This window comes from Periplaneta americana, chromosome 15, assembly GCF_040183065.1.
Source record: "Periplaneta americana isolate PAMFEO1 chromosome 15, P.americana_PAMFEO1_priV1, whole genome shotgun sequence".
NCBI classification, from domain to species: Eukaryota; Metazoa; Arthropoda; class Insecta; order Blattodea; family Blattidae; genus Periplaneta; species Periplaneta americana.
Window position 1 is genome coordinate 93,772,268 of NC_091131.1, and position 19,011 is coordinate 93,791,278.

The following is a 19,011-nucleotide window of genomic DNA, read 5'->3' on the forward strand; positions in this document are numbered from 1 at the left end:
AAACACGGGAATTTTACTGGAAGCAAGTAAAGAGATAGGTTTGGAAGTAAATCCCGAAAAGACAAAGTATATGATTATGTCTCGTGACGAGAATATTGTACGAAATGGAAATATAAAAATTGGAAATTTATCTTTAGAAGAGGTGGAGAAGTTCAAATATCTGGGAGCAACAGTAACAAATATAAATGATGCTCGGGAGAAAATTAAACACAGAATAAATATGGGAAATGCCTGTTATTATTCGGTTGAGAAACTTTTATCATCCAGTCCGCTGTCGAAAAATCTGAAAGTTAGAATTTATAAAACATTTATATTACCAGTTGTTCTGTATGGTTGTGAAACTTGGCCTCTCACATTGAGAGAGGAACAGAGATTAAGAGTGTTTGAGAATAAGGTGCTTAGGAAAATATTTGGGGCTAAGAGGGATGAAGTTACAGGAGAATGGTGAAAGTTACAAAATACAGACTACACGCATTGTATTCTTCACCTGACATAATTAGGAACATTAAATCCAGACGTTTGAGATGGGCTGGGCATGTAGCACGTATGGGCGAATCCAGAAATGCATATAGAGTGTGTTAGTTGGGAGGCCGGAGGAAAAAAGACCTTTGGGTAGGCCGAGTCGTAGATGGGAAGATAATATTAAAATGGATTTGAGGAAGGTGGGATATGATGATAGAGAATGGATTAATCTTGCTCAGGATAGGGACCAATGGCGGGCTTATGTGAGGGCGGCAATGAACCTCCGGGTTCCTTAAAAGCCAGTAAGTAAGTACATATTTCGCCCACGTGTTTAGTATTCCTGATTTGTCTGTTGTTCAATTTCCGATGTCGTCTTCTATGAACCACATGGATTTCCTGTTCTTATTTGTGAAGTCTAAAGATCCTTAAACTTCTTAATATGGCATTCTTTTCCTACTGTATATCACTCTGATGTTTTATAAACAGAGTTCAAGAAGGAGAATATTATTGATTAAAAATAATAAAATTAGGTAAATTTTTTTTTCCATGATTACTATTTTAATGCACTTCTCTTTTTCGAATATATTACACAATATAATACTAAAGGCTAGATAATCAAATTATTAAAGTAAATTATTGAAACAAAGAATAAAGTGAAATAATACATTAACACCATCACATCCTAATACATATTAAAACACTGGCTATGGTATTCATATGTTATACTAGTATGAGAACGAAATTTTATGAGTTACTAAATATAATACAGAAAAAATAATCACTGTTTTCATGAATAATATGTTCCGTTCATAAAAATCTTTAAGACTGGCAGCATACTGCAGCGGACATTCTGTCTCGGACTGTCCGATGTGACTGTGATTACACGTATTCTTATGAGGCTGCAGCCTTATAAGAATGGGTGTAATCACCATCACATTGGACTGTCCAAGACAGAATGTCCAATGCAGTATGCTGCCGGCCTAAGCATTCAAGATGCTCTACTGAAAATTCATCTCTAATTGACTCTTTCTGTTTTTCCCTATAACTCTCAAATTGTAAATATTTTTTGACATGAGAAGTTGTATGTTATCAAATTCTTAGCTAATAATTTATTTTTTTGTTTATATTTTAGTGACAAGCTTTGGCTTAGTGTTTTAGTACCAGTATGCTTTTTTTGTAACTAAATTGTAGGCTATATAATAAACTTCGTTGTACATAGAATATCTGCACTGCTTAGAACTTAGTAGAACATACATCTGTTTTATGAGCTTACTCAACATACCCATGAGCCAACAACACTACAATGAAGAAGTGAACACATTCAAATACATACCACAAGAAATCTGTGTACCATTGTCCTGAATGCAGCTTGTTTGTGTTGTATGAGGTGGTTAGATGTGTTGTGTATGTGTGTGGTGGTGGTTGGTTTTCAAAATATACAGAAAACAAACCACCACCACCACCACACACATACACAACACATCTAACCACCCCATACAACACAAACATGCTGCATTCAGGATAATGATATACAGATTACTCAACATACCCATGAGCCAACAACACTACAATGAAGAAGTGAACACAATCAAATACATAGCACAAGAAAATGGTTACAATCCAAACATAATAGACAACACCATAAGGAAGACAAAACAAAAACTTAACAAACACAAAAACACATGAAACACAACACAAACACAAGAACACAAGAAATACATCACACTAACATACGAAAACAAAAGCACACATAAGATCGCATCTTCATTCAGAAAGCAGAAATACAACATAGCATACAGAACAGAAAACACACTACAAAGATATCTCAACACACAAACAACACAAACAAATAAATACAACCACAGAGGTATACAAACTCACATGTAATAGTTGCAACAAGTTCTACATTGGACAGACAGGTAGATCATTTCAAACACGCTACAAAGAACACATTAAAGCAATAACCAGAGGACACAATACATCTACATATGTCGAACACATAACTAATGCTAACCATACATACAATAACATAAATACAGACATGGAAATCCTACACATACAACCCAAAAACCAAAAACTCAACACACTAGAACAATATGAAATATGTTGTTGTTTTCTAATGCCAGGTGTTTAACAATAAAGTCATTTGACCTCTTGCACTCCAATATTTTTCAAAGATATTATCATGACCAGCCACTGAAGCACAGACAATATGAAATATACAGACACACTAAAACACATCCTAAACAAATTCGCAACACACAGATCAATTTCAGAACACACACACTATTTGACTCCACTTTTCAACACGCAAACGCACCCCTACAACAGGCAGCAATGTTGAGATGACGCTGATACCAGATATTTTTAATATTTTACACTTAGTACTCTGTTTCCTCAAAATTGATTTATTTGAAATTAAATTTTATTTGTCCTCAGAACTATTCAACATATCGAGAATTCCTGAGGGATCTAGATGGCTACAGGCGATGCCGGATGCATGAGAAGAAACATACAAAAATGAACAGAAAGAGACCTCTACAAAGTCTGGAATCTCATGCATTGCCGACTATGAAGAATTGTCCACCAGAAAGTAATGAAATACTGGACAGACCTCTCAGTATGTTGGCATCGAGCTTAGTAGCCCTAATTCCAACATCAGTGTGTCAGACAAAAAATTCAGTTGATCATGGCGTCGAAAGTACTTCAAAACCTACAGTGGCAGAATTCTTTAATAACAAGAAATGTGTAAGTACCAGTACTAATAATAACAGGAATTATACTGTAGATACAAAAGTACATAGATCTACATCAGCTTTTTTAACAGCAACTGCTGTAAGAACAGATTGCTCTACTAGTAGAGCTGTTGATGAACATATGAAGCCTTAGTTAATTTTCTAATATGAATATTATTGTTTCTGTAGAAACATTTTTACTTTAATAAGCAATTATATGTTACTTAAAAATACACCTTCGTTGTGATTTGTTTGGGATATACTTATCAATTTCTTTGTTGTCATTTGGATAATGTAAAATCAAAACGAGAGGTTGGTTTGTCTTTGTATAATTGTTATTTCCTGATGTATATCGTTGCAGTTATTATTTTCATATTTCGCTTTCAAGTTTGATATAATTTACTTTCGCTTTATATTGTGTAAATATTTTTAATTATTTGTCATTTAATATTTCCCTATAATGTATGTGTTAATATTTAATAATAATTTAATTTACACAACTATATAACTTGTTCCTCACAAATTATTGAACTGTTTTTCATTTGTTTTCTGCAAATGATCCTGCGATTGAAGTTCACTATTTTCTGAGTTTTAAAGATCATGGATGAATTGTGAGTATTAAAAATTAATTTTTCCTATGTTTATGTAACTGACACTTTACTTACAAAGACGATTGTCTCATTCTAGTCTTTGAAATGACTACATTTAAAATTATAGAAATTAATTAGGATAATTTCAGTTCATATTAAGTTCATGTAGTATCGTAATTCATAATTTTATTAAACAAAATGGTAGCAAAAATTTTAAATCAGAATCGTTTGCTGATAATATTTTTGAAGGGTATAGCATTTCTCAACCAACATACTGTCTACGTTTCAGATCTAGAAGACACGTGTGAAATAGAGGAAAATGTACTTTGAAATGAAAGCAATTACGTACCGGTAATTAGAATAATCACAGTTAATGTTAAGTTCATATAATATCATAATTCATAATTTTATAAAGTGAAATATTGGCAAGAATCTTAAATTTGAAGTCACCCTTGGCAGCGTAGTTGGTATAGCGCTGGCCTTATATGCTCGAGGTTGCGAGTTCGATCCCTAAAGAGGCCAATGGCATTTAAGTGTATTTAAATGCGACAGACTCATGTCAGTAGATTTACTGGCATGTAAAAGAACTCCTGCGGGACAAAATTCCGGCACACTGGCGATGCTGATACAACCTCTGCAGTTACGAGTATCGTTAAATAAACCCTAATTCAATTCTTAAATTTGAATCATGTGCTTACATTATCCTTAATGGTAACACTTCTAAACCAAAATGCATACAATCTACGTCTCAGTTCTAGAACCTGTGAAACGGGGTGTAGCTTAGAGAAAAATGTACCAAAAGGGTGTTATAGACAAGCAGAGTAAATTAAACGCATAACTTTACCTAAAAACGCACAGTACGTTAGTTCACACAGTGAAAGACCTTTGTAGCATAGTAGCATATGTTTTGAAATAGAATAGTATTTAGTGCAATCAATCCCACTTTTTTAAAGGCAATAGAATCGTGCGATTTGCATATATACCTTACAGAGGTACAAAGCTGGGAAGTGAACTGTAGCAATAGCAGTAGAATTAGTATCAGCTCTGAAACCGCGGCAGGAATGCAGCATGGAAGAAGTGATGACATGACTGTACTGTACTAGGCTGAAAATATACACCACGGCAAGAATGTGGCTGTGTTGATTCACGTTTCTCCGCTCCCCACTTCCTCATACAACACAATTTCAGAGCTGGCACTCGGACTCTTTGACTCAGGATTAATTGTTTTCGGATTTTCCTGTTTGAACTAATATATCGCCTACTCGTGTAAAATATTTCGAAATAATTGCCTTCCATTCAGATCTCTCAGAGGGGACTGCATTGAGTGGAGGTGGGGAAGAAAAAAGAAAGAAAAAGAAACAAACTATAAAAGCAACGCCATCAAAGTGTTACAGTGAAATGAGGCAGAAATGGCACAATAAAAGAAGTTCAAAATAAAATAATATACTTTTAATTGTTTCTTTCAAAATCAATCACATATTAGATTTTTTTAGGAGTTTACTGGGTTTTAATTACTACGTTAATATATTGCTCTTTCTAACCCTACCCCATGGATATAACTTGAATGGTTAAGATTTTATCAAAAAGAGGAGAGAAGAGTTACTTATAACAGCCTTGAGACTGAAAAAGTAATAATTTCATTATTTTTCCTCATTTTCTAGTCTTTGGCTATTGCTCTGCATCTGCATATTACTTCTGTAACATGATGTCATTGGAAGTCGAACCATTGCATGCTGCTTCTTAACAGTGTTGGGCAGCTAAACTATTCAAATATTTTCTTAAGGTAAGCTGCATGCATAGTAAGTGTGAACAGAAGAATTATTACCTAAATTGATGGTTTCTAGAAGCAGTCCTACTGTTTTCTAACATAAATGCAGGAAGCTGCTGAAACACATCAGAATGATGGCATAGACTGAAAATGATGGAGCTCGTGGTCAATAATGACTTGCTTTTATTCAAACAAATATTACTACTCCGATGAACGACATTGCAGGTCCAAATGACGATATTATATTTTACAATGAGGTTTATCATTTTCTTTTGTATGTGATGATTAATCGGTGACAAAAATATAATAGTTTTAATCTTTTTGTGTGATTTTTATAGGGAATTCAAATTAAAAGTCCGTTATTTTGTACAATCAACACAAACACATACCTAGGTAATATTTAAAATACTTTCAGTGAAAGTCAATCTGTATTTTAAAAAATAGAAACAAATACCGGTATTACATGATGTTACTTTCATAAATACAGTAGAATTCCTCGTATCTGGCAACTGATTTTGCCGGATAATTGGAAAATACATGTATAGGTTATGTAAAGACATACTGTACTGCACAAACTTTTTTTCATATTCCACTCTTCCATCATCATATGATGACGCAGAATTTCTGCACTGAAATATCATATGTACTTCGGTACAACATAATATGTTGAAATTTATTAATTTTTATATAGATATTTAAAAATAAAGTTTTGAAATACGTACAATGTTTATTTTTAGTACTGAATACGGTAATGTACATTCATCAGTTCATAATTATTGTAATGAATAATAGCGTAAAAAATAGCCTACTAAACGTTTTGGTAACCTTATGACAATTTTAAATAATGGCCATGTGACGTGAAGAGCAGTGTGGCCAACATCGCAACTATGAAGATGAAGTAGCGCTTGATGATTTGAACCTCTTTAACACATCTCTAATGTCTTCTTGTTTATATATACACTATCTATCACTGAGATTAAACTTTTACGCGCTGTAGGAACAGAGAGTTTCACATTTTCCTATTTAGACTCATCCAACACCCCTTCGAAATGGGCGAGTTCAAGTAGTAAATTTAAAGGTATCGTTTCTGCGCATTGTTTGCAAGGCCCAAGTGACAGCTTACCGATGCTACCTGATCTACTCCAGGATATAACGGAGTTTCCTGTCTATGTTTTCGTGCGTGAACAATGTAAAGAGTAAACAATATGCGGCATGTGCGATCCACGAAAATCACTCACATCTTCGTCCGACTCTTCCCTTTCGCATGAATGATTTTTCTTAGCTTAGCCAAAAGTGCCATTGTTTCGGTATTGCCGGCTATTTGGATGCCGAATACGAGGGATTTTACTGTACTTGTAAAAAATATGATAAATAATTTAATATTGGTGCCAGTATGTATTGACACGAATTTAATACTTTTTTTTTTTTTTGCATAAAATCAGCCGTGTGAAAACTATACTCGTATTGTAATCGCAGCCTAGTCTTTTTGGATCATAAAAGAAGTCAACTTTGTAGGACACACAAACTATTTCAACTGATTATATTCACTGCGTAGGTTATTCTTGAAGGGTTTATTAGCAAATTAAGTCAGTGAACCACTATCTCAGACATCCAGCCCTTCTCCTGTGCTCGAATATAATACCAGGGGTCTGTTTCATAAAAGTTTACTGTACTAAGTCCTAGTAAATCTTGGTTATTACTGGACTAGTTTTCTGGATTGTGTTTCATATTATTACTAGACTTAAATAATTACTGTAGTAAATTTTATCCTACTATGGTATTTACTAAACTGTGTTTCATGTAACTACCAGGGTAAAAATAATTACTATAGTAACTACTAAGAGAAACTCTCATTTACTTTAGTTTTTTACTAAGGTAAACAAAAAGGTGTTTTTTATACACCGTGTCCTGCTTAGAGGGATCGAGAAATAAATGCTCACCATTTAAAATCAGATAAAGATATTGCTGTGATTTACATCTGACAAAATGCAGAAACTGTCCAAATTTATCCAACAATGGTTTAAAAACAGTTACACATTCATGTGCATGCACACAAATGTTTAACGCGGAAACAAGCCTGGCACCATTCAGTAGACGAGTAGAACGTTTCGTCATTGGAACATTCTTCTTCATTGAGGCGACAGTGATAGGGACTGTGTATTTGGACATGTTGTTGACCAACTCCCTCCAGGATTGGTTTTTCAGCAATATGGGGCTCCACCCCATTGCTATGAAGCAGTGCATGACTTCTTGAATGCAAACTTTTCCATTAGGTTGATCAGAAGATGAGTTCCCCTTGCCTGGCTAAGTGGCTACTTAGGTCACCCGACCTGACCTCCATTTGACTTTTTTCTAGAGGTTTGTGGAGGGTGTTGTGTACCAGCTTGTTAGAGTTGACACTTTGGAAGAACTGAGGCAATGCATTACAAATGCAGTTGAGGTAGTCACTCCACAAATGTTATAGGACACTTGACAGGAGGTTGAGTACTGTTTAGATGCTTGCAAGGTAACTCGAAGTGCACACATCGAGTTGTATTGATCATTCTCCGAAACTCGGAGAGTTATTACATCAAGTTATGTAAAAAGTTATGTTATAAAACCATTACAGTATACACTTGAAACTATCACATATTTCTCGATCCCTCTAAGCAGAACACCGTGTATTTTATGCTAAGGTTTTTTACCAAACTCCATAGCTGGGTAAAATTAAGTATGGTACTATACTGCATTCCATAATGTCTGACAGGCGATGTAAACATTGCTGGCAGTGGATGGGAGAAGGATAATTACTAATCAACCCATGGCAGAGGTCACATTCCAGGCATATCTTGAAGTTTGAGCAGAGGTAGAACGCTTCAGACTGCCCACTTCAAGATAAGTCTGGAATGTGACTCTGCCATTGATTGATTAGCAATTATGCTCCTTCCTTTCTCTGTTGGCAATGTTTAGTCGCCTATCAGACGTTATGAAACGCAGTATAGTACATAATATTTAAGTAAAAAGGAACAAAATTATCAAAAAATGTTTTCACAATCAAGTGACAATGATGAAGTTGTTGTGGAATATAGGAGACAAAGAAGAATTAGTCCAAGAACAACGTTTGATATATTTGAAAATACTTATGAATTCATTGAACGTTTTAGGTTAAGTTTTCAGCAATTTCAAATGGTACTAGAAAACATTGTTCCATATCTTCAGCATGAACAATAACCATGGCCTCCTATTATACATGTCATCCTACTAGATGATCTATTCATAAACATTGTCAACTATAAAACTATAGTCTATGGTCTGTTAAAGTAACAATTTTACTAAGGTATTCAAACATTTTTTAAACGTGAAAATTAACTTGGGTAGAAATCTAAATTAACTGTAGTAAGCTGCTAGAGTTTTTTTACTGTACTTTAATGAAACAGGCCCCTGAGAGGTAATTGCTCCTTAGGAAGAGTTTAACATAGTGTATAATGATGGTTGCATAATAGGAACCATGATCTGATCTCAACAAAAAAATTGAAAAAAAAAAAACAATCAACTACAGTTGCTTGTCCAGTGGTTAATTACAGCATAGAATGTGATTAACACTTGTTAAATTATAAAGAATTTAAAAAAGTACCGAATTTATAATGGTATGGGTGACAGTGATTACCAGTCTGAAGAATAATCCAGTTCCAGTTTAGAAGATAAGTTTTTTTTTCCATTTTTCATTTTCAATGAAAGTGTAGGTCTTATTATATTGAGTTACATTTCCATTTCTTCCATGTGGAACATTAAAAAACTTGGGGTCGTGGTATATTCAAAGTTGTTGCAATCAAAGAACCGACTTCTCACAGCTCAGTAATATCTGTTCTTGAACTCCCTTATACTCGCTAACCACATGGATCAGCAAATAGAAACTGAATTCATTTCGCCTTTTTGGTGTCACAAGGCAAGCATTGCCACATAGACCGTTTCGCAGTTGTCATTGTATTGTAAACACTTTTGTACTTATCAGTAATGAACACAAAATCTTTGTCTGTCTGCTGTCTGCCTCCAGAATGAGTGGAGGGGGAATGTTGCTAGCTACAACACCACGCCCTGGCTCTGGCCCTGTACTTTCCACGTTCTTCGCTAGAAACGCGAAAAAGTTTAGACTTTCTTTGGGACATTAATAGATTCAAGCCAATACAGTACATACATTTTTTTAGTAGGTTATTTTACGATGCTTTATCAACATCTTTGGTTATTTAGCATCTGAATGAGGTGAACGTGATAATGCCGATGAAATGAGTCCGGGGTCCAGCACGTGCTACTGTTACTCCACAGGTGTGGACTATATACATTATGTATGATGTATCTGTCTCTGAACATATATAGTTAAAAAATAACGAGCAAAAGTAATAATTTTTATTTTTTCTTTTACATTTGCTGCAGAGAAAAGTAGGCCTACCGGTACAACATAAATTATAATTAAAATAAATCGCAAGAAAGTATTGCGTAACTTAAAATTTTGCTCTTCAGTTTTCAAGATTATTATGTTTCAGATGCCATCATTCAAACTTTTAAGAAATGACTGTGCACTTAACATATTTATAATATACACTAATCACGTATTACACGTTTACTTTAATTGTAGAATATAATAAATATTAACATTTCTTTTTTTAAAACTAGAAGGGACAGGTTTTAATACGTGTATTGATCCTCCCCTCTCTTTTTTTGATATAGTTGTGAGACATTAAGATTAGTACTGGCGAAATATTTGAACTCTTAAGTTTTATTAATTGTACCCAAGTACCGATACATCTATGCCATTATTTCTGTTGTATCTTTTGGAGCACTTACAATGCATATCTCTTACCTTAAGAATTTTAGTTTGTAGTATACTCCATTCGAAAAGGAGAATATAGTTTCATTCAAATTATATTAATTTATTTGAAATGGTTAGAAACAAGAATAAGTGTAATTACCATTGAATGTGTTACTGGAGTAATGGATATAAATTATTGTTTAATAAAAAGTTAATGTAAAATTAAGATTAAGATTTATATTTATATTGATTGTATATTAGGCCTATATGTTGTGTACTGCCGGTACTGAGAGAAAATCATGTTATATTCAACATAACAATACATAACATTGTTTACACATTGTATGGTACACAGTATAACACATTAACATATGGCATATATGTTATACTTATTAGAAGTGACAACTGTCATTATCTTGATATACAACAGGTTCATTATACAGTGTCCCACAATAATGTTTACACTTTTTGAACGTTAATAACTAGAACAAAAATAACTGGAACTATGAGTTTTTATGTCACAAAACTTCAATGTTGAAGGTGTTCAAAATGACCTCCATTGGCAGCAATACATCATCTGCAACACTCTGGAACACAACGAAAAACATGTGATATGGTTTCAATATGAATGGATTCACAGGCGCTCACAACAGCCTCTCCCATGGCATCCAGCATATGTGGTTTTGTGGTGTAGACAATGTCCTTCAGTTTTCCCCACAGGTAGAAATCTAAGGGCGTTAAGTCGGGAGATCTGGGTGGATACTCGACTCATCCTCGTCGGCCTATCCACCTCTCAACAAATGTTTCATCCAGGAATTCCCGCACGTTTCGATGGTAATGTGACGGTGCTACGTGTTGTTGAAAAAAACAATTTTCATTTGGATAGAGTTGGTGAACCGCTGGCATAATTGTTTCTCGCAACATGTTAAGGTGTCTTTCACCTGCCAGTGTTCCTTCAAAAAAGAATGGTCCTATAAGTCCTCTAACAGACATACCACACTACACTGATAACCAAGGAAGATTAACAGCCCATTCTTCCATAACAAGGTGATTATCTCTTGTCCAGTACACACAGTTGTGGCGATTAATGGTTCCATTTAATTTAAAAGTCGCCTCATCATACCACAAAATCAAATCCGTAAACTGTTCATTATCGCAAATCCATTCACAAAATTGGAGGTGCCTATCTGGATCATTCTCATTCATTGTGTGGGGCAACCTGGGAGTGTAAGGTTTTCACTTTGTTTGCTTTAAAATGCGATGAACATTTGATTTTCCTTAAACCTGACTCACGCGAAGCTTGCCATATGGACTTCTTAGGAGATCTTGTGAAAGTCTGTAACACTGCTTCCATCCCAATTTCGTCCTCTACTGTTTTCTCCCTGCCACACCGTCCCTTCTTCAGATCACTCACAGTTCCTTCTCTCTCAAATTTGTCGCGTAATTTCGTAATTGTTATATGTAATGGTGGCGTAATATCAAATTCTGCCCGTCATCATCTCTGCATCTCAATCATATTCTCACATTTCCAAAAAGCACTATAAATCCATTTACGTTGCTCAAAAGAAAATGTCTGAGCCATCTTGTTAATTACCTGTCGCTACTGGCAACCAAATGAAAATAAAACAAAAACAAATTAATGGCTACGCACTCTAGTCATGGAAGTGCCAAATACTAACAGTTTGATCAGGTTATCTTTAATACTTTCTCTGTTCTTAACGTTCAAAAGTGTAAACATTGTTGTGAGACACTCTGTATAAATATAAACAATTTCGAAATATATAAACAAGTTACAAAGATAGGCTTAGCGCTTTCAATAAAGAAATATCGTACATGATAACATAATATAAACCTTAAAAAAGTTATATCAAAATTTAAAATATATATTTGAAAAAGAACAAAGCAATTCTATAAGTTTTGTTGATATTACAGGTATCAGACATAAAACCAAATTCAGTTACAAAATATAGGTCTACCAAAAGCCAACTAGTAAAAAAAAATTGTAATATGACTGATGCAGCTCACTCTTATTCACATGAAGACAATACATGTCGATAGTTAGACTACATTATACATGAGTTATTCAATATAATAGTGGCAACATTTGAATTAACAACAAAGAAAACATTTTTGGAACAGTCACATTGTTGCAGTGCTCAGAAGTAATCTCCTCCAAATGAAGAACCCACCTCCACACTTCAGGGAGATGACGAATGCCATCCACAGCGTCTTGTTGTGCTAATCTTCGAATAGACTGCTTTACTGCTACTATAATTACTTGTCTGGTTCTAAAGTGAACTCCTCTAAGTGGTAATTTCATTTTTGCGAAAAGGTAAAAATCACATGGGCTCATATCTGAGGAATATGGAGAATGTTCCAGAATTTCCGAGTTCCGTCTGGGAAGTAAATTAACCACAGCGAGAGCGAGCACCATCATGTAGCACAATAGGATGAGAATTCAGGAGATTTGGATGTTTACGGCACACAGCTGGTTGTAAATGGTGTTCAGAAAGTAACTGTAAAATGCACCATTCACATGATTTCCTGCAGGAACTGAATGAGTGACAAGGACACCGTCAAAATCATAAGCAATAATGAACATGAATTTAAGTGGATCCTGTTCTTACCGATACTTTTTTGGCCGTAGGGAATCATTATGTCACCACTCATTTGATTGTCTCTTCAATTCTGGTTCGTAGCATCGAACCCAGGTTTCATCTAAAATTATGATATGTCGAAGGAAACGCTCGTCTTCACGTCCATAACGTTCTAAGTGCAATCTCGCTGTTTCTATTCTCTGCCACATGTTTTCCTCTTTAAGATTATGTGGAACCCACCAAGCGCAGATTTTCCTAATATTTAACTTCTTCTTAAGTATGTGAAGAATCGTACCAGGAGCAATTCCAACATCTCTTGCTAGTTCAATACAAGTCCAACAACAGTGTTCTTCCAGCAGTGCTCTTACAGTGTTCACATGCACATCACCACTTGTCAATTGCGGTCTGCCAGCTCCACGTTTTTGGTGAACATCTTCCCTCCCATTGCGGAAAGCATGTGCCCACCTAGCCAATGTACGATATGGTGAAGTCTCTCCATCACAAGCTTCCAGTAATATTGTATGACATTGTCGAGCATTCTTGCCTCTTGCAATCTGAATTTTAATGAAGCATCTTTGTTCGTATTTGCTAAACATTTTAGAGCACTACAGATAAGTCTACAAATTAAACTCATTACAAATATTTTATAAATGAGATTATTGTCTTCAAACTCACAGATAACACACATCAGATGCTTTTCTTTCTCATTGTTATCAGTTTGCATCATTTAACGCCAATAGCACCACATACAAACATTATTGCCATTAATTGTTGAATGACCCATGTATATATTTTATTTGAAAGTAATACACTGAAAATATAGCAGGAATGATATTATAGGTAACAGAAAATTTCACGCAGAACAGTGGTGTCGGCAAACATACATTGAATGGCAGTTCCTATATGCTGTCGCAGAAATTGAGTAGAATGTGGGTCTATGGTAAGAAACTTTAGTTCACTGTCAGTATTGGATATAAGAGTTTTGGCCTCATGACACCACGTTCCCATAGTTTCATCTGCGAAGACAACGAAGATATAGTTCTCGAAAACATGTTAATACTGTATTTATTTATTTATTTTATTGCAGACGGCTCCATGGGTATCGAATAAATGTTTTGACCCTGTGCAGGTACTTCTGTACCATTTCCGTATAATGCACCGAAATATTTTCTGTTAAGTTTTTGAAAGGTAACCTGTTCATTTTTTTGTGAACTAAGATAATTTTCAGGAAAATATTCTACAAAAACATCTGAGCTTGGGTAGTATAGTAATTAAAGAAAATGTATAGAGAAAGTCTTGCAAAGGTTGCATTGTCAATTTTATTCCTGTAATTGTTATTCATGGAGTACGTAAGAAATTATGTTTTTAAGCAGCCTTCTCAGGTAGTCCAATTTCTCACTAATTCGCCTATTCATAGTCTTGGTGAAATTTGCTTTATAAATTAAATATAATTTAACGAACGAATGAATGAATGAAATGAATACTTTTTTTTTATCTCTTGTATGGAGGAGGGACCCGAAGACTTGCACTGTAGTCTGACACTTATTGTGCTTACCACTCTGTGCACACCGTATATAGCACACCGCACCGTGAACTAAACGCGGGCTGGATGCACCGATGATAATATGTGAATGGATATTGGTGAAATGAGTCCGAGGTCCAACGCCGAAAGTTACCCAGCAATTCTGCTTCAATTGGTTGAGGAAAAACCCCTGAAAAAAACCTCAACCAGGTAACTTGTCCCTACCAGTATTTGAACCCTTGCTTGCTCGTTTCACAGTCAGACACGCTAACTGTTACTCCAAGCAGTGGACTAAATGAATAATACATAAATTAATGAGTAAGGTTATCTGCTGATTATATTCCAAATGAAATTTTCAAACTAACACTTAAACTTGTCTTTGTTGCAGATGGACAAGTATACATCCAGTGATTATCTTTCACGAGGCGGATCTCTAGCCACAGCTGAGCAGTATGAGGAGGTTGTGACAGATTTGAGATCTAATGACGGAGCTGTTGCTTCAGTATGTATCTATATATTTCAGGCCATGATTAATTCGGTAATCAGTATTGATGCAATGTGACTCATATTATAAAACTCATACTTTTCATTATGTACGAGAATGGTGCTAATAACGTTGTATTGCATCTTAAATGTACTGTATCTCTGGGAGATTGCTTTGCCTTTACATTAAGTGCTGAGAATAACCTCCCTCTGTCTTAAGGCACAACTTAACAAGTCGTTTCATGTTCCTGACCATTTGCTGGAACATTGCATTGTCAGTACCGTTGATTTTGCGTCTAATGTTCTCCTTCAAATCATTCGAAGTTCGAGGTAAAACTTGGTTGGTTGTAACATGTACAGTGGGGAATAGATTGTATATTGACATTTTAAAGGGTTTTAAATAAACCCTCAAAAGTGCCTCAAACTTACGTAACGAAACTTTTAAATATGCATGAACATATTATTAAACATACCGTATGTTTGATCGGTTATTTAACTACACTGTATCAAGTACTAACGGATATAGTCGTACCAGGATGGGCCAGGGCGCTCCTCTGGTACTCTTTTCTGTAAGCTGGGAATGCTCTGCTTTTTTTATTTTTTACTTTCTAAAATAATAGTTATTATTTTACTTGCTTCTTATTCAGCTTTGTATTTTATAAATATAAATTAGTAGTATGTATAATAACAGCAGTATTAATAATCAATAATGATAATAATAATAATAAACTTTTCACGATGTGCCATGGTACTGTTTTCTTTACGATACATCCCTGAGTACTTATTTTATATTTAGCGTCGATAAAATTGGTGATAGCAGATGGTATTTGGCGAGATGAAGCCGAGAATTCGCCATATTATTACATGGATTTACTGTGTGACATGCCAGTGAGAATTACCTACTTTAAAAGAGACTAGGGAGCCGCTATCCTTTTTGGGTTTACTTTTATTTAATGGCTGGATACTTTGTAGACAGACCTTGTATATGTGTAGGCCTACTCATTTCTTTGCTAATTTATGTAAATGCACGCATGCGCATGGACTTGCATGCAGTCATATGCAATCATGCATATGTGTATGAATGATTGTACAGTGTGTCTGTAAGATCGCGCAGCATCTAACGAATGCATGCTGCCTCAGCTGAAGCTCTCCCCAGTTAAAACAATCTTATAACCATGGCAAAAAAACTTACCTTATTTAATTTGCTATCTTACTCAGACTGGAGAAACCAATTACATTAATTTTATTTTTGAGGCTGGATCATATTTACATAATTTATGGTTGACTTGTGTCTTGTATGGATATAAGTAACATTTCTTGGTTGCTCTCGCTGCTGACGATTTAAATACCCTAGTTTTCTGAGCTAGGCATTTTAAATGTTTTCATGAAAATTGTTTGAACCTGGCACCTATATTATCTAATTCTTTTCAGTAAGAACTCGAGGCCTACCAGAGTTTCTTTTATTTAGAACAGAATCTCTTTCTTCAAACTTTTCCACTAATTTACAGATTGTGAATCTATTAGGAAGATTTTTATCTGGGAACTCGTATTGAAACAAATGACGACACTTTCATGTAGAATGATATCTGTAATACTTTTTAACAAGTAACACTCTTCGTTATAAATTGTGCGTATTCGCACATTCACAGTGCGATATCATGACTATGACTGAATACAGCTTGTGTAACCAACCACCTGCCAGCTGACTGTCTTCCTCACACCCACTCATCAGTGATAGCAAAATGTATCTCCCTGAGTTCAGCTTGGGCTACAAGCTCTGCGTCACTTCAGAGATTCCCTGTATATACTGTACTCCAAACAGGAGAAAGTCTCAGGGGAATGAGATGCAGCTATGAATGAATGTTGATGTCATAAGGACACATACGTGAGTACACGCATCTCCATTGGCTAACTCTCACAGCACAAACAATAACACTGATACACACATATTTATACTACCCTAGTTAACAAAATTAGATCACGGTTAATCTCCTGGTCTTTTAATCTCTCCATACAGGAAATAACATATGCAGGAGAGCGCATGTTTTTTAAACTGATGTTACAACGGTAATATTATCTATCTACTTCGCTCCAATAGATGACGCAATAGTAAGCACATTCCTTTCACGGTTAATCTCCTGGTTGGAGAACAGTATCTGTGTGTGTGTATGTGTGTGTGTGTGTGTGTGTGTGTGTGTGTGCGTGCGTGTTTTTTTAAATACCAATGTTATGTTATGCTATACCGTACTATGTTTTATATTACCGTATGTTATGTTTTATGCTATGTTCAGTACATTGTCTTCGTTCATTTATTTGTCTTCTTCTTTTTTCTTCTTCTAATGGCCGAAATTGGAGGATGATTACATTTGTCGCCTAGCATTCCAGTAGAATGCAATGATGTACTTATTTACAATCTACAGTTTCGTTGATATTCTTTTGTTCTTAAATCAAACTATTTCATTTCCTAGACAGAATTGGAGACACAAGTACGAGAAGTTCTTCAGGCACAGGAAGAGAGGGAGTTGACAATGACTCAATTAAATAATGTTGATGGCGATGATGATGATGACAGAGAATTCTCGGAGGTCCAGGCGTCATTTGCTTCTAGTAATGATTCTACAGCAGACATGCCACATCCAGAACTACCTCCACATGCTAGTGAGAAAAGTCTGCCATTATCAACAATGCCCGACACTGTTGATACAAGCATAATGTCGCAAGATCCCATCTGTGTGTATACTATTAAAACAAAAGACAGGCTCTTCCAGGAAAAGTAAGTGTTATAATTTGTGCATACTCTTATAAGAAAAATTACTCATTAGCTTTCTACCAAATGTATTGTTATGTCATCATCATCATCATCATCATCATCATCCATTTCTGTCAGTTTGTAGTGGAAAGTTCAACAGTACAGCAGTATACTAACTAGGCCTACACATTTTCATTTGTTGGGAGGGGGAAGGGAGTCTGAGATTAGGAAGAAGAGACTTTAGCAAATATACGAATACCGGTATGCTTTTATAGATTTTCTACTGCTTGCGAACCAACTTATTACTGGTATTGCAAGAGTGTTTATTTTTTATTTATTTATTTTTTGCAGATACTGGTAGGTACTTATTTAACCTTGACTCACTTGAAATAATTTTAACATCCCTTATTTCTCAGTAAATATGTCCACCGGCGTTCGTTTTCTTCTTCTTGTTTCAGAGAAGCTTTGATTCATGGTGGATTGTTTAATACACTGTAATGCCATCTTTAAACCACATAACTCTGTACTTTCGATATGAAAGATCTTTTGTTTGAAGACCATTTACATATACGAATAATAAGGAACATAATGTCTTTATATCTTTGCTGTTTCTTTCAGTTAGAATATTATTCATAAGCCGGAAATCTCTACAACATTTTTATTTCAAAATAGGCGCTACATTAATTTTGTTTAAAATGTTACATATAACACTTTCTTTCAATATTATGGAAAATCCTCACAGAAGCAATAAGTTCTTAGGAACGCTAAAAATGTAAAGGACGGCCCCAGAGAAGATGCTGGCAGAGAGTTCGACGTGGCCATGCAGCAGCACCTCGCTACAGTCCGAATCTATGCTGCACAATATGGCGAGCAAAGAACCCACAATGGAGGCATAACATCACAGATTTCAGTGCAAAGTTAACAAGAAACATCGACCATCTTATTTGAGAAATTATAAGCAAGCATGATGACACAGACAGAATGATTACTGAAGTTAGGCTGGAAAGAGGGTAAAAAAGGCACAAAGGAAGAAGGATTAATTGCTATCACACAACAATATGGATAATTCAAGAAGACAGGCCGTGCCCTGGACTATCTCTGAACCTGCGGATTCCTGTTCACACTTTAAAGTGTAAATTGTTAATAGTCTGAAATTATACATCTTGATTACACAACTTTTAACACTATATCACTTCGGAATATGTATTATATATCTTTCTCATGTTAAATTCTATCGTACCTGGTTAACATGTTTCGGTTTGTTATCGACCTTCTTCAGAACTGGCTGTTGCTGGTCTTGGCGCCTTTTGTTTTGTTTC

General features: G+C 35.1%; 1 protein-coding gene across 6 annotated transcripts in view; it reads left to right on the forward strand.

Moving 5' to 3' along the window:
- LOC138715203 (uncharacterized) overlaps window positions 1–19,011 on the forward strand; it is a 120,418-nt gene that overhangs the window by 81,876 nt on the left and 19,531 nt on the right. For all 6 annotated transcript variants that reach the window (XM_069847849.1, XM_069847846.1, XM_069847844.1 and 3 more), the window contains 3 exons: window positions 2,902–3,210; window positions 14,849–14,962; window positions 17,412–17,716. In XM_069847849.1, the coding sequence (XP_069703950.1) occupies window positions 2,902–3,210; window positions 14,849–14,962; window positions 17,412–17,716 (728 nt within the window). The remainder of the gene's footprint in view (window positions 1–2,901; window positions 3,211–14,848; window positions 14,963–17,411; window positions 17,717–19,011) is intronic.